We start from the raw sequence: 19,522 nt of genomic DNA, 5'->3' as shown, positions 1-19,522 counted from the left end.
TCTCCCCGGATTTTGGTGTTTTCTTTTTTTCGGGTGAGAACTGAAATGGCTGAAAGGGCTGACAGGACACAGTCGTATGAGGAGTCCAGTACTAGTCTATACGGACTACTCTCTCCATGATCGTCCGAAACATGCACCTAAGAACAAATATGTATCTGTTACCATAGTGGGGACCTGAGGTCGAGCTCGTATATTATAAACGTCCGTGACCCGTGCCCAGATGCACTTCTCTCTTTGCTCCACAATCTCATTTCTTTAATTAAAGAATTCTTATTCCCATTCTGCTCCGCACCATCGGAGCTCGATCTACGAGACCTTTGTTCTGGTTGCAAATATGCCCGCTGTCTCCACATACACCCCGAGGGATGTCCCTCTTCCGCCAGCGCCTTCGGCCACTTACTTCTCGGAGTTGCAGTGGAAAACCTTGTATGCGCTGGCCGACGCACTTGTGCCCTCCATCCACACGGCGGCAACGGCCAAGTCATCGAACGACCGAGTGATTTCAGATGCAGAGTGGAATTCTGCCGTATCCAGCTTGTCAACAGTTATTTCTGGACCGGATGCCGTGAACATTGCCACCCAATATCTGCATGAAAATGTTTCTTCAAACCCGCAATTCCGGGCCATAGTGGAGCGACTCCTGGGCGACTATGTGCATGACGAGGGAAGGAATGGCTTCGGGTTTATCCTGACTGCGCTCAACACCCGTGCGGGCTCGCTGATTATAACGGGTTCCACCACGCCAATCCAGGACCAACCGGTGGAATTCCGGGAAAAGGTTGTGCGTGGATGGGACACTTCTCGGTTGCCTCCTCTCCGCGCCATCTACCGAGGACTCACCGCCATCGTTAAGAAATGTTGGATTATCACCAGTCCAACCATAGGCCCAGTGCTGGGGTTCCCACGCCTGCCTGCTCATGGCAAACACGCCGACGGTTTCCAGTATGAGTTTTTGCAATTCCCTCCTGGGGACCAGCCAGAAACGATTGAAACCGACGTCGTTATCGTGGGAAGTGGCTGCGGCGGTAGCGTGACTGCAAAGAACCTCGCCGAAGCGGGTCACCGAGTGCTGGTTGTGGAAAAGTCCTATTCCTATCCATCCAACACGTTCCCCATGGGCCCGAATGAGGGATTTGTCAACATGTTTGAGAACGGAGGTGCTATCTCCAGCGATGATGGTTCGATGGCAGTCCTAGCGGGCTCAACGTGGGGCGGTGGCGGTACCGTTAACTGGTCAGCATCTCTACAGACCCAGGGGTATGTCCGGCAGGAATGGGCGGATGCTGGGCTGCCTTTCTTCACCTCCCTCGACTTCCAGAAAAGCTTGGACCGTGTCTGCCATCGCATGGGTGTTAACGAGGAGCATGTTGAGCATAACCATCAGAATAGGGTGATTCTGGAAGGCGCCAGGAAACTGGGCTACGCTGCCAAAACAGTTCCCCAAAACACTGGACACGGTGAGCACTACTGTGGGTATTGCACGTTAGGATGTGCCTCAGGTGGGAAGAAAGGTCCAACGGAGTCATTCCTTGTGGACGCTGCCCAGGCCGGCGCGAGCTTCATGGAAGGATTCTGTGTCGAGAAGGTGCTATTCACTAATGTCAACGGCAGAAAGGTTGCTTCTGGTGTGCAGGGAACCTGGAAGTCGCGGGATTCACACTTGGGCCTCGGTGGTATTGCGGCGGTGGAGCGCAAGGTGATTATCAAGGCCAAGAAAGTAGTTATATCGGCCGGTACATTGCAAAGCCCTCTTCTGCTGTTGCGTAGTGGTTTGAACAACCCCCAGATTGGCCGAAACCTTTACCTTCACCCAGGTAAGCACTCTCCCGCTTTCCCCCACTACAACCCACATTACAGACACTTACTGTTTGTTACACAGTTATGGGAGCTGGTGCTGTCTTTAATGAGGAGACTCACCCCTGGGAAGGCTCTGCACTCACAACGGTTGTCAACGAGTTTGAAGACCTTGATGGAAATGGACATGGTGTGAAGATTGAGTCTGTTTCAATGATGCCCTCCGTGTTCATTCCCATCTTCCCCTGGCGAGACTCCTTGGAGTACAAGCTGTGGGCGGCCAAGATGCGCCGCAGCACGAGCTTCATTACCTTGACCAAAGACCGTGATACTGGTCGTGTTTACCCAGATCCTGTTGATGGACGGTGCCGGATTGACTACACGGTCTCTGCCTTTGACCGAAAACACATCGTGGAGGCCATGATTGCTTGCGCCAAGATTGCGTATATCACCGGCGCCACAGAGTTCCATACCGTTTATCGCGACCTTCCCCCATTCATCCGGCCAGAGACTTCGGACCCCGAGGCCCCTGACGGCACCAACGACGCGGCCCTGCAGAATTGGATTGACGAGCTTCGTCGGAAATCCCCTTTGAACCCGGGGCGTGGTTTGTTTGCCAGTGCACACCAGATGGGTACCTGCCGTATGAGCAAGTCACCCAAATTAGGTGTGGTGGACCCGAATTGTCAAGTCTGGGGTACTGACGGTTTGTATGTTGTGGATGCGTCGGTGTTCCCTAGCGCTAGCGGTGTGAACCCTATGGTCACCAACATGGCGATCGCCGATTGGGCCAGCCGAAACCTCGCGCGGGCGATGGGAACGGTACGAGGCGAGGGCAGCTTGATTGCTCGTCTGTGATGGGATGCCTGCCGTGGGAATATCTCTTCAGGACTTGTCAATATGTACTCTTCTTGGCCCGACCGCTTGAGAGTCAGTTGTTTATATGTTATGATATGGCTAGCATGATTCTGTAGGTCCCTTCGTTTTATATAATCCAAGTGCTTCGTGAAGCTGAATATAATATCGTAATTCTTTGATCGGGTGCTAATGCTATTTACTTTCTATCATGTCAAGCCTCAAGCCTGGGGACCCTGACGCTTCTCGATGTATTTCTTCTCACCAAAGGCCTCCTTGACGCCCTCGGCCTCGAGGGTGCGCTCGTACCAGGTGACCACAGAGGGGAACTTCTGGCGCATCTCAACATCGATGGCCATGGAGAAACCCCAGACCAGGGCCGAGGCAACAGTAATATCAGCCAAGCTGAGCTTTCCGTTGCCCACGAACCAAGTGCGGTCCTTGAGGTGAGTCTCGAGACATCCCAGCGAGCGTTCCAGACGCGCGATGTTGGTCTCCTCCACTTTCTCATCGTAGGGGCGGAAACCGAGACGCCACAGCGCCAACTCCGTCACAGGATCCAAAATCTCGCCCTGTGCATAGCAGATCCATTGCCGGATGGTGGCTCGCTCAGCCGGGGTGGCTCCAATGAGCTGATCGGCGGCCGGGCCGCTCTCGGCAATGTATTGGGTGATGGCGTCCGACTCGAACAGGGTTGTTCCATCGGCAGCCTCAAAGGCGGGCACTTTACCCAAAGGGAACTTAGACAAGAAGTCCGGGGTGCGGTTTGTCTTTCCGAAAGCGAATTCCGGAACTGCCAGCTCCAGGCCGTTCAGGTTGGCCGCAGCCTGGGCCTATAAGGGGTTAGCTCAGGGTTCTGGGTCCCATTCGAGTGCTTTCTTTGACCTTCATGACCCGAGGACTGGGCTGATAAGAGTAGATAGTGCCGAATGGTGCCATTGTGGATATGTATGAGGTGAGATATGTTTTGCCTACAATAGTAAAATGAGGGGGTTGTTTTATATGAAGCCAACGAACGTGGGGGAATCAAGTGGAACCCGATTTCTAAGCAAAACAGGGATTTGACTAAGGCTATAGAGATGATTTGTAAATTTATAGAAATATTGCTGGAATGCCCGGGGGAATTATAATATGTATAATATACAAATCAAAATCAAAATGTAATGACTCTCTACTAGGCCACGCCTAGCATGCCTCACCGAGGCGCATATAGTTCCAACAAACTACAATTTGGGTCAGCTTTTCAATTCAAAAATTCCGGATGATAAAGACGCACTGGTATGTCCCATGTCTTTGCCAAACAAGCTCTTCATCAGGTCTTCGCCCTCGCGGGTGCCCTCGCTAGGGATATAACTGACAGCCGTTTTACCGAGAGCCAGGCCCATCACAGACGGGAACGGTTGTAGGGTCTGGTAGTCTGGCTTTCCACCTATGCACTGGGCCATCATGTGTTGATGGATATTGATCGCCGCGTGATGGCCCATATGCATTGCACCACCACAGCGCTTGATACCTTCCCACGCAGTGAGGTCTCCTACAGCCCAATGATGCTCTGCGTTAGGGATGGCACCGGAGAATTGTAGTCTGCAATACATTAGAAATATTCTGTGAGCAACATTGGGGGGAGAGCCTTACGAGCGGTGCACTTTGATGTACCCCTCCTCATTTAAGGCCTCTTTTGGCAGGTATGTTGAGGTTGGAACGCTTTGAGAGACGGCATTTAGAACATGGCCAGCCTTGAGTTGTTGGCCATCGCTGAGCGTGAGATTCCAGACCCTTGTCTCATTTTTCGTGTCCACAGTGGTGGTATCGATAACGCGTTGTCCTAGGATGACCTCCACTCCTGTATCACGCAATATAGAAACTACGCGCTCGGCAAAGTCATCGGGCAACGGCTCCGAAGATAACAAGCGCTTACGAGAGTGGATCAGGGTGACCTTTTGTGCTGGGTTAAGGATCTTCAGTTCGGCAGCCATCTCCACGCCCACAGCGCCTATTCACGAAAGAGGGACGTTAGCGGGGTGAAAGGAGTAGATAGTGATGGAGAAGACATACCTCCACCGACAACTACGATGCCATCACGGGCTTGCTTCACATTCGTCATATGTTCTCTGGCTTCTTTAAGGAACTCATCTCGCCGCAAGGATTGGGGAACAGTGGGGAAAGACCGACGCAGCCCTGAGCCTGCAATCAAGTAGTCATAGGGCTCCGTGCGGTTGTTGTTGGTGTCTGCATCGACAATATGGGCAACTTTGGCACTGAGATCAACTGAACTGACGCTTCCCTGGATGAAGCTGAGATCTGGAGACTTGAGCCCGGGAATATCTTGGAAACGAGTCCATGCCTCGGACGCGAATTTCTCGCAGGCCAGGGCCTTTGGGGATCCTATTAGGTGAACTATACATGTGGGTAAGAGTGTGATGGTGAATGAATGGTTGATATTCTGGGGAGCTTACAATAGCCATCTCGCTTATCAACTACGGTTATCTGTATCGGAATGCGATGAGGAGGAGCTTTGGCATCGGGATTGCAGTTGAAACGCGGGAGGCGACCATGTGAAAGATCGATGAGAGCCAACGCAGCAGATAGACCACCATAAGAGCCCCCGATCACAAGTACTCGGAAGTTGCGGGATACAGTTCTGACAAAGTCATTGGAGGGCATTATGGGTTGAGAAGGAGAGCTATGTGTGACACGAGCAATAACCCAAGAAAGAGAGGGAGAGTGGAAAAGGAGAATAAAGAAAAGAAACCGAGAGAAAAAAAAAAAAGGCCAAGGAACTAACTGAGCTCTGGACTTGAACGAAAGTAAAGAAAACATATCGTCATATCATCGGATTATGCGGGTCCGGATCTTATCAGATTGAAAGCGACATCGGATAACAGGGTTCCTTTCTTGGCTTCTCCCAAGGTTCTTGGCACGGATTTATCAGATCCGATGGAAATGTCCACGGGTGAAACATCCATGGATTCTTCGGTTGAATTGACTCGAACTCAACTCCGATTACTCCATACTTTGTGCGAATCTTTCCGACACACATAGAAACTTCAGTTGTACACCAGATTTTTTTTCCAGCAGAACTGATATGGCGGCTGGAAACACTCTGAATACTTTCTGTGCATCCATTAAGTCTCCTTTTGGTTTTCTTTTTTACCATACAACAGCGAATAGAAGAGATCCCCAGAGGAATGCCTTCAAGTTACTTAATAGAAATTCGTTCACGGTTGGACCCGAAGACTGTACTCCGTAAAGTACTTAGTACGGTACAATACAGCCCCAAGTGGTAATGATCGCTGATCAGACAAGATGAGTATCTAATCTGATTCTGGGCTCGAACGAAAAAAAAAAAAGAAAAATACCTAGGTAGCGCATTTCTCTGCAAGATCCGCTTTTCGTAATGTTCCTGACGTTACAGTTAAATCTGGACCAATCATAATAAGATCTGATAAGATACGCCCCTCATTTAATTACATACACGATTGATTTTTATTTCAGCAGACTTTTTGGGTTTTATTAGTATTTGCACGAGTTACTCCATACCTAGGTAGTTTGTCAATGGATTGGGGTATTACTGCAAATCTAGTCTCTATACTAAGTCAACTCGAGGACTGTACAATCTGTGCTCCTTTTCTCCTTTTCTCCTTGTCTTTTTTTTCGTTCATGCCTTCCGGCGCTCGGCCAGCACCGCCATCGCCATTTGCCGTAACTCCACCTTGCGAACTTTCCCGCTTCCCGTCACGGGAACCGTGCTCGAAGCCCCCTCTTCTCCGAATACAAACACATGCTGTGGGGCTTTGTGTCGACCCAAAGTATCCCGAGTCCATGTGCGCAGTTCATCGTCGGTCGGACGTTCTGCTCCCGAAGCAATCGCGATAAAAGCCCCAACAACCTCGCCGTATTTGGGGTCGGCAATACCAATCACAGATGCTAACTCAATTGACGGATGTGCGGCCAATCGTTCTTCGATTTCGAGAGGATAAATGTTTTCGCCGCCTATCAGACCTCAGAATTAGAAATCGCTATCAATGTCCGGCTGTTCGAACTTACCACGAATGATGATATCTTTGAAGCGACCGGTGATAGTGCAGTACCCTTCGGCGTTGAAGGAAGCTTCGTCACCAGTCTTCAGCCATTTGACACCCTCGGCATCGGTTATGAATGTCTCTGCCGTCTTCTCCGGGTTATTCCAGTATCCCTTGGTGAGCTGGTAGCCGGCCATGCAAAGCTCGCCACGCTGACCAACGGGAACGATGTTCCCATGGGTATCGATAATCTTCGCGCGAGCGTGGGGCAGAACCTTTCCGACGGTCGTCAATCTTGTGTGGATGCTGTCGGTGGTGAAAGCATTGAAGCAAGTGGGCGAGGCCTCCGTGAGACCTAGAGGCTTAGGTTAGCACTTGATCAGCAGACCAAGGGAGAAGGGGACTGTACCATAGCTACTAGTGTATTCGGTCATATTTAATTCTGCAAAGAGCCGCTTCATCAGTGGCCGTGGGACTGGGGCCCCGGCAATAATGCCTGTGCGGAGGTTTGAGGTATCAAAGTTTGAGGGCTTGGGAACGGAAAGGATCGCCTCAAACATGGTTGGGACACCGTGTAGAGCAGTGCATTTCTCGTCGGAGATGGCATGCAAAACCGCCTTGGGGTCGAAGGTTTCGCTAGGGAAGACAATCTTGGCGCCATGGGTGACTACCGCAAGCATGCCCAGGACCAGCCCGAAGCAGTGGAACAATGGCGGCGGGCAACACAGAACATCAAAAGAGGTGAGATTCATGCGATCACCAATAAAGCGCGAGTTGTTAACCAAGTTGCTGCGGAGGAGTTAGCTATATCTTTAAGATTGAGTTTGTTGTACATGGTCCACATACTGATGTGTCAACATTGCAGCTTTAGGATTGCCTGTTGAACCGCTTGTGAATTGCAGATTGCAGACATCATCCGGCTGTAACTCGGCCTCGCGGTCCTGGAGCACATGTGCAGCCTGGGACAGGCCGCGTTCCATGACATCGTGATAGGTGGGGAAGTTGTTATAGCTTTCGCGGAGAATGACAATTTCCTCCAGTGTTTCCGAGGTCGCCGCTTTTTTAGGATTAGGGCCAAGTTGGGTAAGGACCTCCTCGAGATTATGACGTCCAATTCGTGGTGTCATGAAAAGCATTCGGCATTCTGAATGAAAATAGAACAAAACGCCGAGATTAGTATGGAGTCAATAAATACGGGAAGTGGATATCACCCACCACTGTGATTTAGGGCGTAATACAGCTCGGAGGGGGTGTACGTGTTGTTCAAAACGACCAAAATAGCCCCAACTCGTGCGGCCGCGAAGAACACCGAGATGTATTGTTCACAATTGCCCGCCATGATTCCGACGCGATCGCCTTTTTGAATACCCGAAGCCAACATTCCCCTAGCTAGACGGTCGGTCTCATCTTTCAGCTGGCCATACGTCCATCGTGCACCAGTCCAGGGGAAGACCAAGCACTCAATTCTCCCATACTGCAGTGCTTGTAGTGTTAGCAGCTCACCCAAGGTAATATCCAGCAGCTGTGGCTCCGTCGGGCCTGCGACAAGAGATAGCTGTGGATTAATAGGAGGCTGTACGTGCGACAACGTCTGCTGCAAGCGCTGTACACTTCTTGGGGCCGCCATGGTAGATGGAAGTTGAGAAAAATGAAAGAGAAGGAGGAAAACCTTGGACAGGGCGGGTTTATAGATGTAGCCGACAATACCGCGACAAATTCCGCACAAGATAAATTCAATTAATTCCATCAGATTTCCACATCGGAGGTTTTGTATTGGTATCTAGGCACCTAGGTAATTTTCGTGGGTTTTTGGCTTTTGTGCTTGGCTGGTGCTCGATCTTGGCGTCGTACAAGACTCCACTTAGGCTTCAAGCGAACCTTGGAATCTTGGCAGGATACGCAAGCTCGGTAATTGTCTTTCAAGCTTATCGAATGTTAGTTCCTGCATATGGACCTCGGGAGTACTCTGCAACATCTACGTACAGATATGCAAGGTACATTTGAAGAAATGTTTCCTATATGACATATAATACGTCGCAAAACTCTGGGCTAAGCCTTGAGTGAGAATTTATTTTATGAGAATTGTGTTAGGGTGGACTGATACCGGAAATCGCGGATATCTGAGAGTAACATGAGATACCTACAACATGAACCTTCTAGCAAGATGTCTATACAACATATTGGTCGGATGTATAATTCTTCTTGGTCTCACTGGGGATCGGTGGGTTTTCCGTCACTGTAGCATGGCCATTGGTCGCAATCGGCACTGAAGGAAAACTAAAAAAACCCCCCTCCTCGTGGCACTGACCCCACCCGGGATCAGATAACTTGTGTGCAGAATCTGATGCCGGGGGTTTTTATCAATCAGTTGCCCATTTTTCTCCGTACGGAGGAGTACGACGTCAACCTTGGAAATTCCTACCAGCTGGGGCCACATTTCCGGGTCGGTCTGAATAATTGTGGCACTGGCTCTTGGCAGATTTTGTCATTCCGAAACTAGTCTTCGCTTTTCGAAAGACGACAGTGGGCCACCTGGATCGTCTTGGTCAGGCACTGCAGCTCTAGAAGAATTGATACACGTATGTAGTTCAATGTTTGAAATAAACCATCCCAGCTGCCATTCATCATTGTGCGAATGTGCAACCTTACCTAGGTACATATGTACCTTCCAACCTTGGAAATCTAATCAATCGGGCTGATCTAATCAATCATTCCCGACATCGGCGGCTTCGTATTGGACCCACTTGAAGAATACATATGTACAAATACCGAAAATACCAATACCACTCGAAGGATTCCACGTTCAATGAATAATATTACAAGGAACCGGAATGGATTGGAAGTATGCATTGGGCATGGAAAGGCCACCTTGGTATTGTGAAATATGTCATCTAATCCACTAGGGCTGAATGCCAGGGATGTACGAAGTACATACATGTAAGTTCTAGTTAGTCAAGTTTCTATCTTTGTTTCTAGGGATGTTAATTGATGGAGGGGGCAGAGGTCTAGGCCTTGATCTGCATTGAAATATCCCTAACTACGCGATAGTTGCTTTGTTAGTATCGTAATAGCTTCATTCTTGCGGCTGTCTGTTCAGCTGTTAAGAGCGGACTAGTCTTATCATTGCTTCTCAACAACACAGATTCCAGATTCCCCATACGATCAGAGTAACTGATAATCAGGTGTAAAAAGCACTCATACTTGGCATGCTCTGAATCCAAGCTCCGGTCAAAAGACACGGATGCATCTCAGGTAGATGGCACATTAGTACATGGGGTTCTAAATGGCGAACTTTCCGCCCTTCGGTATAGAAAGATGTGCGCAGCCTTTCCAATCGCAGGTGTTCTGCCAATAGTCAGTGGGAGTGATTAAACACAAGGGATTTACACACACCTTGTGAACCTCTGTTCCCCACCAGTTGAAATGTTCGCTGGCGCCGGTGAAATAAATTGCGAAGAAAATCATGGCACCAGCAATTCCCACAGATGAGTCCATGGCAGAACTGAGCACAAAGTTATATTTACTCCACCAGCTATGCAGGCGCTTTCGAACCAGCCAGCCAAAAGTGAGCCCGACAACTGCCCAACTGCCGTAATTCATCCCAGTCGCAGGGGGCAGGTAATTCAGCCCCCCAAGAAATAGGGGGACATGGACCCTCCTCCACAGCGACTTGGGGTATCGGCGGGTGATATAATAGACAGGAATGGGTAAAATGGCACCAAGGAGGAAGAAGTAAAGCAAAGCGGAATAACCAATTTGGTTCGAGAAATAGCGGCGAGGGCCCACCGCACCCCAGATCAGAGAAGTATTGAAGTGGGTGCTGCTGTAAGGGCAACTGAACCCATTGACAGCAGCGCTAGTGCAGATTCCGGTGATGTGATCCAGGGCCCAATTGAGGACACCGAGGGAGGAGAGCGTGCCGACAAGCATTCCAACGCATTGAACCAAGAACAATTTTCGTTGAGGGATCTTCGGGGTATCAGCATGGTTCAACCAAACTAGGAAAAGAGAGCGCTCACATGGCAATAGTACGCCAGTTTCATATCCTGGGCAAAGTAAAGACCCTTGATGGTCGTGATGTATCCGATGTCAAAGAACCAGATATTGGCCAGGACCTTGCCCTCAAAGACGAAACCAGCCACAATACGGCAGAAGATATCGATGTTGATCTTGAGGTTAGAAGTGGCGTAGACCAAAGCCAACTAATATTGGTCAGGGAGACGTGTCAGATATGCAAATCGGTACAGGGCAGACTCACCGGAGGATAGAAGATCAATGCCACAGCGCACGCCAGCAAAACACCGTACCATCTCAGTTCAACATCCCACCACTCAACGGCGAACATGGACATGAATAAGGCTAAGATGCATGCAACCAAATACCACCACAAGGGCACATCCGGGTCTCCTCTCTCGTCCTCGCTGTACTCTCTGGAGCGACCGGGAAGGGATTCCATGACCAATCGAGGCAACCTTTTGGCTGCATCAGCCATGACATGACGCCTTTCAAGTATAACCCAAACAAGAAGAGCGCTCAGAGTGGCAAATGATAGCCCAAACATATTCAACGCGTAGGTAACTGGCATATATACCTATTTTACCCTTGAGGTTAGATGGACTTTGAGTTTCTGATTTTATAGGACATGCAAAAATACCGGAGAGTAAGCAAGGTACTTATTAACATCGAGCTGATAGCCTGAAGCGGCATTGACAATCTTTCTGACTCTGTAAGCATTTCCAGTATTGTCGAATACTGTGTGCACAAGTCAGTTTTGGTGGCCTCGGGAGCTTGAACGCATGGGTTGTACCTTGGGAACTCTGAAAAGGTAGGTAGCCTGTGTTCCACACATTGGTATAGTAACAAGCAACAGCCACAATCCAAATCCAGAACACCAGGGAAATGAAGACGTTGAGAACTGCCCACGAGGGGATGAGTAAAGGAGATCCAACGTAAGATATTTGACTCCCTATGGTCCCCGTTAGCGCGTCGGTTGAGTTGCGAAGTCGTGTCACTCACAATCAAAGGTAATCGGCAACAGTCCCATTCCAGACCTCATTCCGAATATCTGATTAACTACTTCGCTCTCGGGTTTGATCCAACACGGAAAGCTGAAATAGCTAAGCGCCGGGAAGATGAAATCCGGGAACCAATACCAGCAAAACGATATGCAAAATGTCATAGTGAAGAAGGCATAGCGAGACATTTTCCACGTATTGTAACTGCCATCCATCAGTTCCGGTGAGCCGAGAGAAAATTCCGGAAAACTCACCGCAGTTGGACCTGTTCCTGGTTGACATGGTGTAGGGTTGTGGTCAACGCAGTAACACCCAGAACTCCAGGCCAGATCAGCTCTTGAGGAACTACTACAATGGCCCGGAATAGCCCAGCAAGACAGAACCCGATGAAAAATGTGGAGAAAGTAATGAGAAATTGGAATCCCCATCCTGCCTTGTAGCCATAAAACATTTGCTGCTCTGTCAGAACATCGGCGCCAAGACGGACGTAAATACTAAGGTTAGACATTATATAGATCAAAACATGCTCCTGTAGAATCTTTGTTAGATTGATACCTATAACCTGTCTTTTCTAAAGGACTTACCTTCGTATTAAAGGGGCCCGGGTTGAGATCGAATGCCAGTCTTCCTAGCGGAAGCTTCCGGTTTGGGATTACTTTCTCCCAAAGTTTTCCTAGGGGATAGGCCAAAAAGAGTACCACCGAACCCGAAATTGTCAAAGAAGGGGCGCGGAGGGTGTAAAGTGTGTTCAACCCGCTAACGACCACGCAAAAGGCGATTCCAAGCACCCACATACGGAGAGTGAGAACTGGCTCAGTAGGATCATCTTTTGCTATGCCTATACCAGCAGCCCGCAATACTTCAGTCTGTGAATCTGCGTCTGTAGTTATGTGAGAATTTCGCGGGGGAAAAAAAAAAAAAAAAAAGAACGTAGAAAAAGTCAATGGACATACCCGAATCAGCATTGTTTCCGTCGTGGACTTCCTTTTCACTAATGGATTTCTCCAGATTAATGCCTTTGTTGGCTTCCATGATGCATGAAGGAAAAAGGAACAAAGAAAGAAAGATCAGATAAGAAGGATCAGATAAGAGAAAGAAGGTGTAATTCGGATGCAACTGAATCCGTGGAAGGCTCCAGTGTTCTCAGCCCTATAGGGCTACCAACCTCGGAACCTCGGAACCTTGGAAGGTACGTACCTACCTAGGTAATCAACAGTGAGACAAGCTTCATTCTTTATGTGGGTCTAGCAGATTATTGGATCATTGGATTATCCCAGACTCCATTTTTGGTTTATTTCGTTTCCGTTTTCGTGGTTGCCTAGAAGTTTGTTTGTTTTGCTTCAATTTACCTAGGTACCATGGACCTAGGTCGAGGTTAGTGGTAGAAATTATATTCAAAGTGTCCTGAAGCTTTGCGGAGACCCATATACATATCGTCTGCATGACCAGGTTGAGGATAGAGGAAGGCCACGGGTGCATTGCGGAATAATGGTGGATTTGATCAACCGGGGTTCATTTGGAACCAAGCATATTATCCTGTGTGTATGAACCCAGGGCCATACGGACTGGCATAATTCGATGATCACAGACATAATGGGCCAACTTCACGGCCTTTCTCCACTCACCGAGCCACTAAATCCTCTTCTATCACTGAGACACGCACTTTGATGCCCCAGCCATTTCTTCCACCAATCCAATTCTTCCGCTTTCCCACCTTCTGGATTTTCTGCACATCATTTTCGAGCTCTTGCCTCAAGTGAGACGGGTCATATGCAACTTTTTGAATAGAGATCGTCAAATCCAACCCTTCTTTCTTGCCCTTCTTCCCTAACCCATTCTTCCATTGTGCCGAGGGGATAATTCGAGGCTTGGAGGTATCGATAGAACCGGTTGGGTACAGCTGGCCTAAGACGAAGCCTAGTTTGCCAAGATACCGCGTCCACCAAACCTCCTCCGGAGTCAAGATTCCCTGGAGGTGTGTCTTGAATTCCACGTCTCTGGGGGGCAATTCTCCGCCGTAACGCTCCTGGAGCATTAGTGCCAGGAGAGCACGGTGGTCATGTGGAATACCATGTGTGGAGGCTAGTATCCCAGTGCTAGTGCTATATAGTGCGGCACTAGAGGAGAGTTCTTTGGACATTGTGGCGTGATAATAGAGGGCATTGGCAAAGGCCTGAACAAGGTGAAGACTGATGGAAGACGGGAACGATCGGCTAGCAGATGGTCGAGGGAGGGCCGCCAACAATAGAGCGGCCAGTGCCTCGGCCGACGGGGGCGCATAACGGGCCGTGGCAACCTCCAAGGGATCCTGCTGGCGGACAACCGGGAGCATCTCACGGAACAGCACACCTTCCCGTACTCCACCTTGGCAGAAATGGGCTTCATTGATCCCATGCGGTAATGATTCAGCCAGGGTCTTGACTAAGAACGCCACCGAGGGCACTTGCTTGCGTCGCCGGTCTGAGACACGGAAGATTTCGTGTGCCGTCCGAGCCACCTCTTTGAGAGCCTCGGTATCCTCGAAGTCTTTCTTAGGTGCCGTATATCCATTAATAATCGAAATGGGGTAACTTTGGCCCTTGGTCTGGTGCAGATATAACAGAAGATAGCCCCATCCCCGAAACCCCCCCCCCTGAGAGGTAAAGAGGAAATCCCCCTTGCTCTCGGGCTCTTTGAACGAGCTGTTCAGGGACATTGAGGGTATCAAAAGCGGCGCGAAAGTTGCCTGCCATTTCCCGGCGAAATTGCTCCCGAGCTTTGTGCGCTTCCTCTTTGCCTTTGCCCCGTTCGAGATCTGCGAGTTTCTGGGTCAACGCAGCTGCTCCGTACGGAAAGCTGACCGACCCTTGGGAACTCATACGCACGTTGCCCGCGTGCGATGTGATCCAAGTCATCTGCATGCTGCCACCCCCCAAATCAAGCGCAAGTCCCTCCACGTCTGAAACACTGCTGGCAATGCCCCATGCCCCGATAACTCCCTCCTCCTCCTTTCGTAATGCTTCCACCGAAATCCCGGTTTTATGGCGGATGGCGTCCATGAACGCGGAGGCATTGATAGCACTTCGAGTTGCTTCCGTAGCGATGATCCGAATGTTCTGAGCGGGAACTCCAATCTCCACGCAGACAATCTGGAAACGAACTATGGCACTAACGATTCGGTCGATGACATGCTGCGGAATGGGGATTCGGCTGCCTGAGTCGGGATCCACTTGAGCCTCGTAGAGCGAGATGTTGACCCGGTGATAATGTACAGTAGGGATGACACGGGTGGTTGGGGGGAGAGGTCCGAGATCGAACAACGGATGCCATTACTGTAATATCCTAAGTCAGTGACGAGTCCTCACCCGGCCACATTGGAGGGGTAACGAAGTGGATTAGGTCTGCCTACCTGCCCAAATCGACCACCGCATGAAGGTATAAGTTCTGCCCCGGATCAGATGTCACCTTCTGGCTATTCATTGGTGGAATTCGGTTGCCTCCTCCCATTAAGGCGACCAGTTGATGTGTTGCTTAGGTTTACGTCTATTGAATTTCAGCTATGGATACCTTTGGGGAAGAAAAGTCCCGTGACATCATCATTGACCGCCCAATGTTCTGCCAGTATCATTTTGTGCCTTGGGTGTCAAGACTTAAATAGTGGTACATCATATGGTCAGTTTTCACAAGTTAAATTTTGCTATAAAAAAAGAAAACAGAAAAAAAAAAGTACTTCGTTTGGAGCCTATGTTTGGGGCGTAGGTATGTAGAATAATAATTGGGGAGCATGGCTACAAATAGCCCAAGGGAGAACATTTAATGCATTGTAGGCCCTCGTATATATATCACAAGGATATGGGATATAAACTTCTGCCACAACGGAAAAGGATAACGACCACATTCCCCCAGTATGTACCTAATTTTGTTCCCAAGTAATTTACATACATTTAACGGGGTACTCTACTGTGAGGAGTAAATATACGGTGGTACACTTAAAGTGACTGAAATGAGCTAAGCCAATCATGGCGTCACGTGTCGTCTAATCAATCAGATCAGATAAGACATCAATGTTTTCCCGGGGGCATGGATTCCGAGTTCTCCACGCATCAAGCTGGTTCTCCTTTCTTTCTTTCTTCATTTCTTTCAAGCTCTCTTGGAAAATTTGTGTCAGAATCCAACTTGGCTCTTCGTCTGATTCCATTCCTTAGGAAATTTTGTCCGAGATCCTATGGTTCAGAGACTTCGCTGATCCACATGGGCCCACCTGATCAGTGCGATTATCGGCCTACTGCCGGTGCTCCGCCTTTCGCCTTCAACCGTTTCTTTGCCCACCCGCAGACCGGCCTGCAGTCTGGGGACTCACCATGTTGCTCCGTTGGCTGGTAATCGCACTCGCCCAGGGTGTCTGGGCCAACCACGAGGACGAGCGGTGCGTGACGGCTGTTTGCTCGGCATACAACTACATATCGTTCGTTGGTCTTCCCACAAAGGGCAAAGACGTTTGGGAATCGCAATGCCGGAATCCGCTCAAAGTCGCATCGATATACGCCGCATCCGAGATATATTGCAATGAGCAGGAACGGGGGATAGGCCTGACCCAGCTGGCTGACCAGTGTCAAGAATTTGGAAACCTTGAGCTGCTGCCGAGAGAAGCCGTCGCCGAAAACCTTACAGAGGATGCCATAAAGAATATGAGGACTGTTGACTATCAAGAGTTGTCCCGAGGCGAGCCAGCGGATACGCCTGTCCTTCTTTCTGCGTCTTACTTCGGTCTAATGTTCAACACGATTGTGAGACCATTCCCCACCATCTCGGGATCTAGTAGCCCTAAAGCTTATCAACGTCCTAGGAAACTTGGGAATTTGAAACTTGGTCACATCATGCATTTGGGTAAGTCTGTGCAAACCGGAGAGCAAAATGTTCATGTGTTGAGTAATTAGGTATATTGGCTACGCATATTGGGGTGGCGTCCTGTCACTAGGGATGGCTTATCGCTTGTGCGATTGGTTATTCCACCGCCGACAACGTTGTGCAGAGCGTGCGCTCGAATCCAATGTATATCCTCTCATAAAGCTCTTGAAAAACACCCCGTTGGTAGGGACAGGGCTTCACTGGATCCAGACTCATCTGATGATTCCGTCGCCTTTGGCAACAACACATGGTCGACATCTGCTAGGCTTCACATTCTCCACCAGAGTTGAGGCGCTTATAGTGGTGGGGTTCTGGACAATCAGCATCGTATTGAGTGTCGTGGGCTATCGCACCTTTCCCGGAAACATCTAGTACGTACTGAGCGTGCGGGATCGACAACGTGCACAATATTGACAGAAATTCAAGCTATCCCGATGTCCCAAGCCAGATTCTGCGTTACTCTGCAGACCGTACTGGGATTATGTCATTTGCTAACTTGCCCCTTTTATGGCTCTTTGGCGGGCGAAATAATATTTTCCTGTGGGCCACTGGATGGAGTTTTGCATCGTTCAATATATTCCATCGTCATGTAGCCCGGGTGGCTACTGTACAGGCAGTAGTGCACTCTATCCTTTACGTCGTTATGTTCATCCAAAGTAAGTTTTGAGCATTTCATTTCTAATGCAGGCTAAAATACTGACGGTTGTTGCAACATCGCAGCGGGCAAAGCTTGGAGGGGTCTGTCCAAGACCTATGTTCTATGGGGTATTTTGGTAAGTTGCTAATTTGGCTGATCCCAAGTTGATAGATAATCCAGTGCTCATGCAATATTAGGGCACTTTCGTGATGGTTCTGCTGTTGATCACGTCGTTGGATCGGATTCGCATTGCGACATATGAGGTCTTCTTGATTGCTCATATCGTGCTTTCGATTCTCACTCTTGTTGGCTGCTTTTAGTAAGTACTTCAGCCTGATCAGATTCCCGCATATCTTTCTAACAATTGGCAGCCACACAGTCATATTCGAAGGGAACGAATACTGGAAGTACCTATGGCCCACACTAGCTTTATGGGTCATTGATCGCTTCCTTCGACTTGTGCGATTGTGTTACTGCAACATTCACGTGAATTTTTCAAGTAGGAGACTTGTGAAGCTTTCTGTGAGCCGCATGGTTTACGATGAAACGGCCGACGTGGTGCGGTTGGAGGTCACACCAGGAACACCCTCGCTACAACCTTCACCAGGACAGTACTACTTTTTATACCAACCATTTCGGGTCACCGGCTGGGAGAGCCATCCTTTTACAATCGGAGCTTGGTCTTACGAAATAGGGGACCAGACGTCGTTGGTACCGACATCCGACGGAAGGACCAAATCGCTTGATGTTTCGCATGTGCCGCTTCTTACAGGCGTTGTCTCCGACCGAGATTACCAATGCAATTCAGAAAATGGCTCTTCGGACCAGGATAAACCTTTGAAGTTGAAATTGACTTTCTGGGTTCGCCCGTATGACGGTTGGACCAAACAGTTGCGCCGGCAATGTCTGAGCTCACCAGATAAGACAAGCGAAACAACCATTCTTCTTGAGGGCCCTTATGGAGAAACCTTTCCACTGTGGAGGTATGAATCGGTCTTGATCATTGTTGGTGGAACGGGGATAGCGTCGGCTGTGCCTTATATTCAAGATCACCTCCGCCGGTCGGTTGAAGACTGGGATGCAAGCCTCGAGAATGAGAAAACGCGGGTGAGAGACATGGAGCTTGTTTGGACCACCAAACAAGCGGCGTTCATTCAAGATGTCGCGCGGCGGGAGCTGAAGCACGCCCTCAAACGAGAGGACTTCAGTGCCTCATTCTACGCTACGCGTGATTCCACGACATACTCTGAAGATCCTACCGACTTAGGGTTCGAGACGCAGTCAGGTCGACCTGACCTTCAATCCCTGATCATGAGCCGGGCCTGCGATGCATGCTCAGCTGGTACTAGTCTTGCCATCCTGGTATGTGGCCCACCAAGGATGGCAGATGAAGCACGCGCCGCGACACATCTAGCGATGCGCCAAGGCCACCGCTTTATTGAATTTGTGGAGGAGTCTTTTACGTGGTAGGCAAGGGGCTATACGAGAACTTATGTGATGAGTATACGACATCATGCATATACTGATGACCTGTGTAGAATTTATGAGACTACAACTTGGTATTTCCTTGGTTAGATCGGCACAGATAGAATATCTTGGCCGTACGCTTGTATGTGGCGAATTTGGACAGGGGGTTTACGGCTTTAGGTTTTCTGCAATGTGGGTTGAGAGTATCACTCAATCGTGATTAACATACCGACCTGGGGATAGAGATGTGGATGTTGGTGGCTGACAGGAGTGCGTCATGCACGATGCAGGCACGACGCAGGAGGTTCCTACGCCACGCATGCGACTATCGATTTCAAATTGGGGACCAAAGATTCCAAATCGAGGCGTCCAACGCTTAAAGACAATACTGGGAAATGGAACATCAAAATAATACTCTACCCAACAAAAGCAAGAAGATCGGCGCGATGGGAAGTGATAGATCAGATTCATCAAATGCTCACTCCACAACCCGGATGAACCCAGACGTCACACGCAGATTCAAAAGCCAAGAAAAAAAAAAGAAGAAAAAGAAGCAGCAGCAAATACGGAGTACGGAGTATCACTCCAAATGAAGATCACAATCAGCAGCCCTCAACTTTAGGGTTTCCTGACCTCCATATGCAACCTATGCACATCTCGTCCCACCGGCGTCTGGGGAACATACCCATACCGGCAGGGTCCGTTGATCGGCAGGGGAAAATCTTGGACAGATTCATGCATCTTTACACCTACGGTTGAGTATGGATCGTCAAGAGCCGATAACTCATATCGGCCAAGCCCTAGTCTGCTGCCCGAATGCAATAATTCACGAAGGCACCCACTTC

General features: G+C 49.3%; 7 protein-coding genes across 7 annotated transcripts; 2 read left to right on the top strand and 5 right to left on the bottom strand.

Moving 5' to 3' along the window:
* Positions 1–334: 334 nt before the first annotated feature.
* N7525_006198 (GMC family oxidoreductase) lies at positions 335–2,652 on the top strand (the record flags this gene model as incomplete). Its single annotated transcript, XM_002569291.2, has 2 exons — positions 335–1,814; positions 1,880–2,652. 2 exons carry the CDS (start codon positions 335–337, stop codon positions 2,650–2,652), a joined length of 2,253 nt encoding a protein of 750 aa, XP_002569337.2.
* Positions 2,653–2,870: 218 nt separating this feature from the next.
* Positions 2,871–3,588, bottom strand: N7525_006197 (glutathione S-transferase family protein; the record flags this gene model as incomplete). Its single annotated transcript, XM_002569292.2, has 2 exons — positions 2,871–3,482; positions 3,535–3,588. The coding sequence occupies 2 exons, from the start codon at positions 3,586–3,588 to the stop codon at positions 2,871–2,873; spliced, it is 666 nt and encodes a 221-aa protein (XP_002569338.2).
* Positions 3,589–3,834: 246 nt separating this feature from the next.
* Positions 3,835–5,313, bottom strand: N7525_006196 (putative pyridine nucleotide-disulfide oxidoreductase AMID-like; the record flags this gene model as incomplete). Its single annotated transcript, XM_002569293.2, has 5 exons — positions 3,835–3,872; positions 3,926–4,233; positions 4,285–4,642; positions 4,705–5,046; positions 5,106–5,313. The coding sequence occupies 5 exons, from the start codon at positions 5,311–5,313 to the stop codon at positions 3,835–3,837; spliced, it is 1,254 nt and encodes a 417-aa protein (XP_002569339.2).
* A 994-nt stretch (positions 5,314–6,307) lies between these two features.
* On the bottom strand, positions 6,308–8,298 carry sidI (putative long-chain-fatty-acid-CoA ligase; the record flags this gene model as incomplete). The annotated part of the gene is made up of 5 exons (XM_002569294.2): positions 6,308–6,642; positions 6,697–7,026; positions 7,081–7,460; positions 7,518–7,815; positions 7,887–8,298. 5 exons carry the CDS (start codon positions 8,296–8,298, stop codon positions 6,308–6,310), a joined length of 1,755 nt encoding a protein of 584 aa, XP_002569340.1.
* Positions 8,299–9,950: 1,652 nt separating this feature from the next.
* On the bottom strand, positions 9,951–12,718 carry N7525_006194 (uncharacterized protein; the record flags this gene model as incomplete). The annotated part of the gene is made up of 10 exons (XM_002569295.2): positions 9,951–10,016; positions 10,065–10,640; positions 10,691–10,873; positions 10,930–11,262; positions 11,326–11,423; positions 11,479–11,637; positions 11,688–11,890; positions 11,941–12,215; positions 12,271–12,566; positions 12,640–12,718. 10 exons carry the CDS (start codon positions 12,716–12,718, stop codon positions 9,951–9,953), a joined length of 2,268 nt encoding a protein of 755 aa, XP_002569341.1.
* A 589-nt stretch (positions 12,719–13,307) lies between these two features.
* On the bottom strand, positions 13,308–14,724 carry N7525_006193 (putative transcription regulator (RTG2); the record flags this gene model as incomplete). The annotated part of the gene is made up of 2 exons (XM_061213647.1): positions 13,308–14,480; positions 14,551–14,724. The coding sequence occupies 2 exons, from the start codon at positions 14,722–14,724 to the stop codon at positions 13,308–13,310; spliced, it is 1,347 nt and encodes a 448-aa protein (XP_061068078.1).
* Positions 14,725–16,026: 1,302 nt separating this feature from the next.
* Positions 16,027–18,680, top strand: N7525_006192 (ferric reductase family protein; the record flags this gene model as incomplete). Its single annotated transcript, XM_002569297.2, has 7 exons — positions 16,027–16,452; positions 16,512–16,552; positions 16,603–16,944; positions 17,000–17,229; positions 17,294–17,346; positions 17,408–17,529; positions 17,582–18,680. The coding sequence occupies 7 exons, from the start codon at positions 16,027–16,029 to the stop codon at positions 18,678–18,680; spliced, it is 2,313 nt and encodes a 770-aa protein (XP_002569343.2).
* Positions 18,681–19,522: the final 842 nt, after the last annotated feature.

Source organism: Penicillium rubens (assembly GCF_028828025.1).
Source record: "Penicillium rubens strain IBT 27055 chromosome Unknown utg000003l_segment0_segment0, whole genome shotgun sequence".
Classification (NCBI taxonomy): domain Eukaryota; kingdom Fungi; phylum Ascomycota; class Eurotiomycetes; order Eurotiales; family Aspergillaceae; genus Penicillium; species Penicillium rubens.
This window is presented reverse-complemented; position numbering and strand designations above follow the sequence as displayed.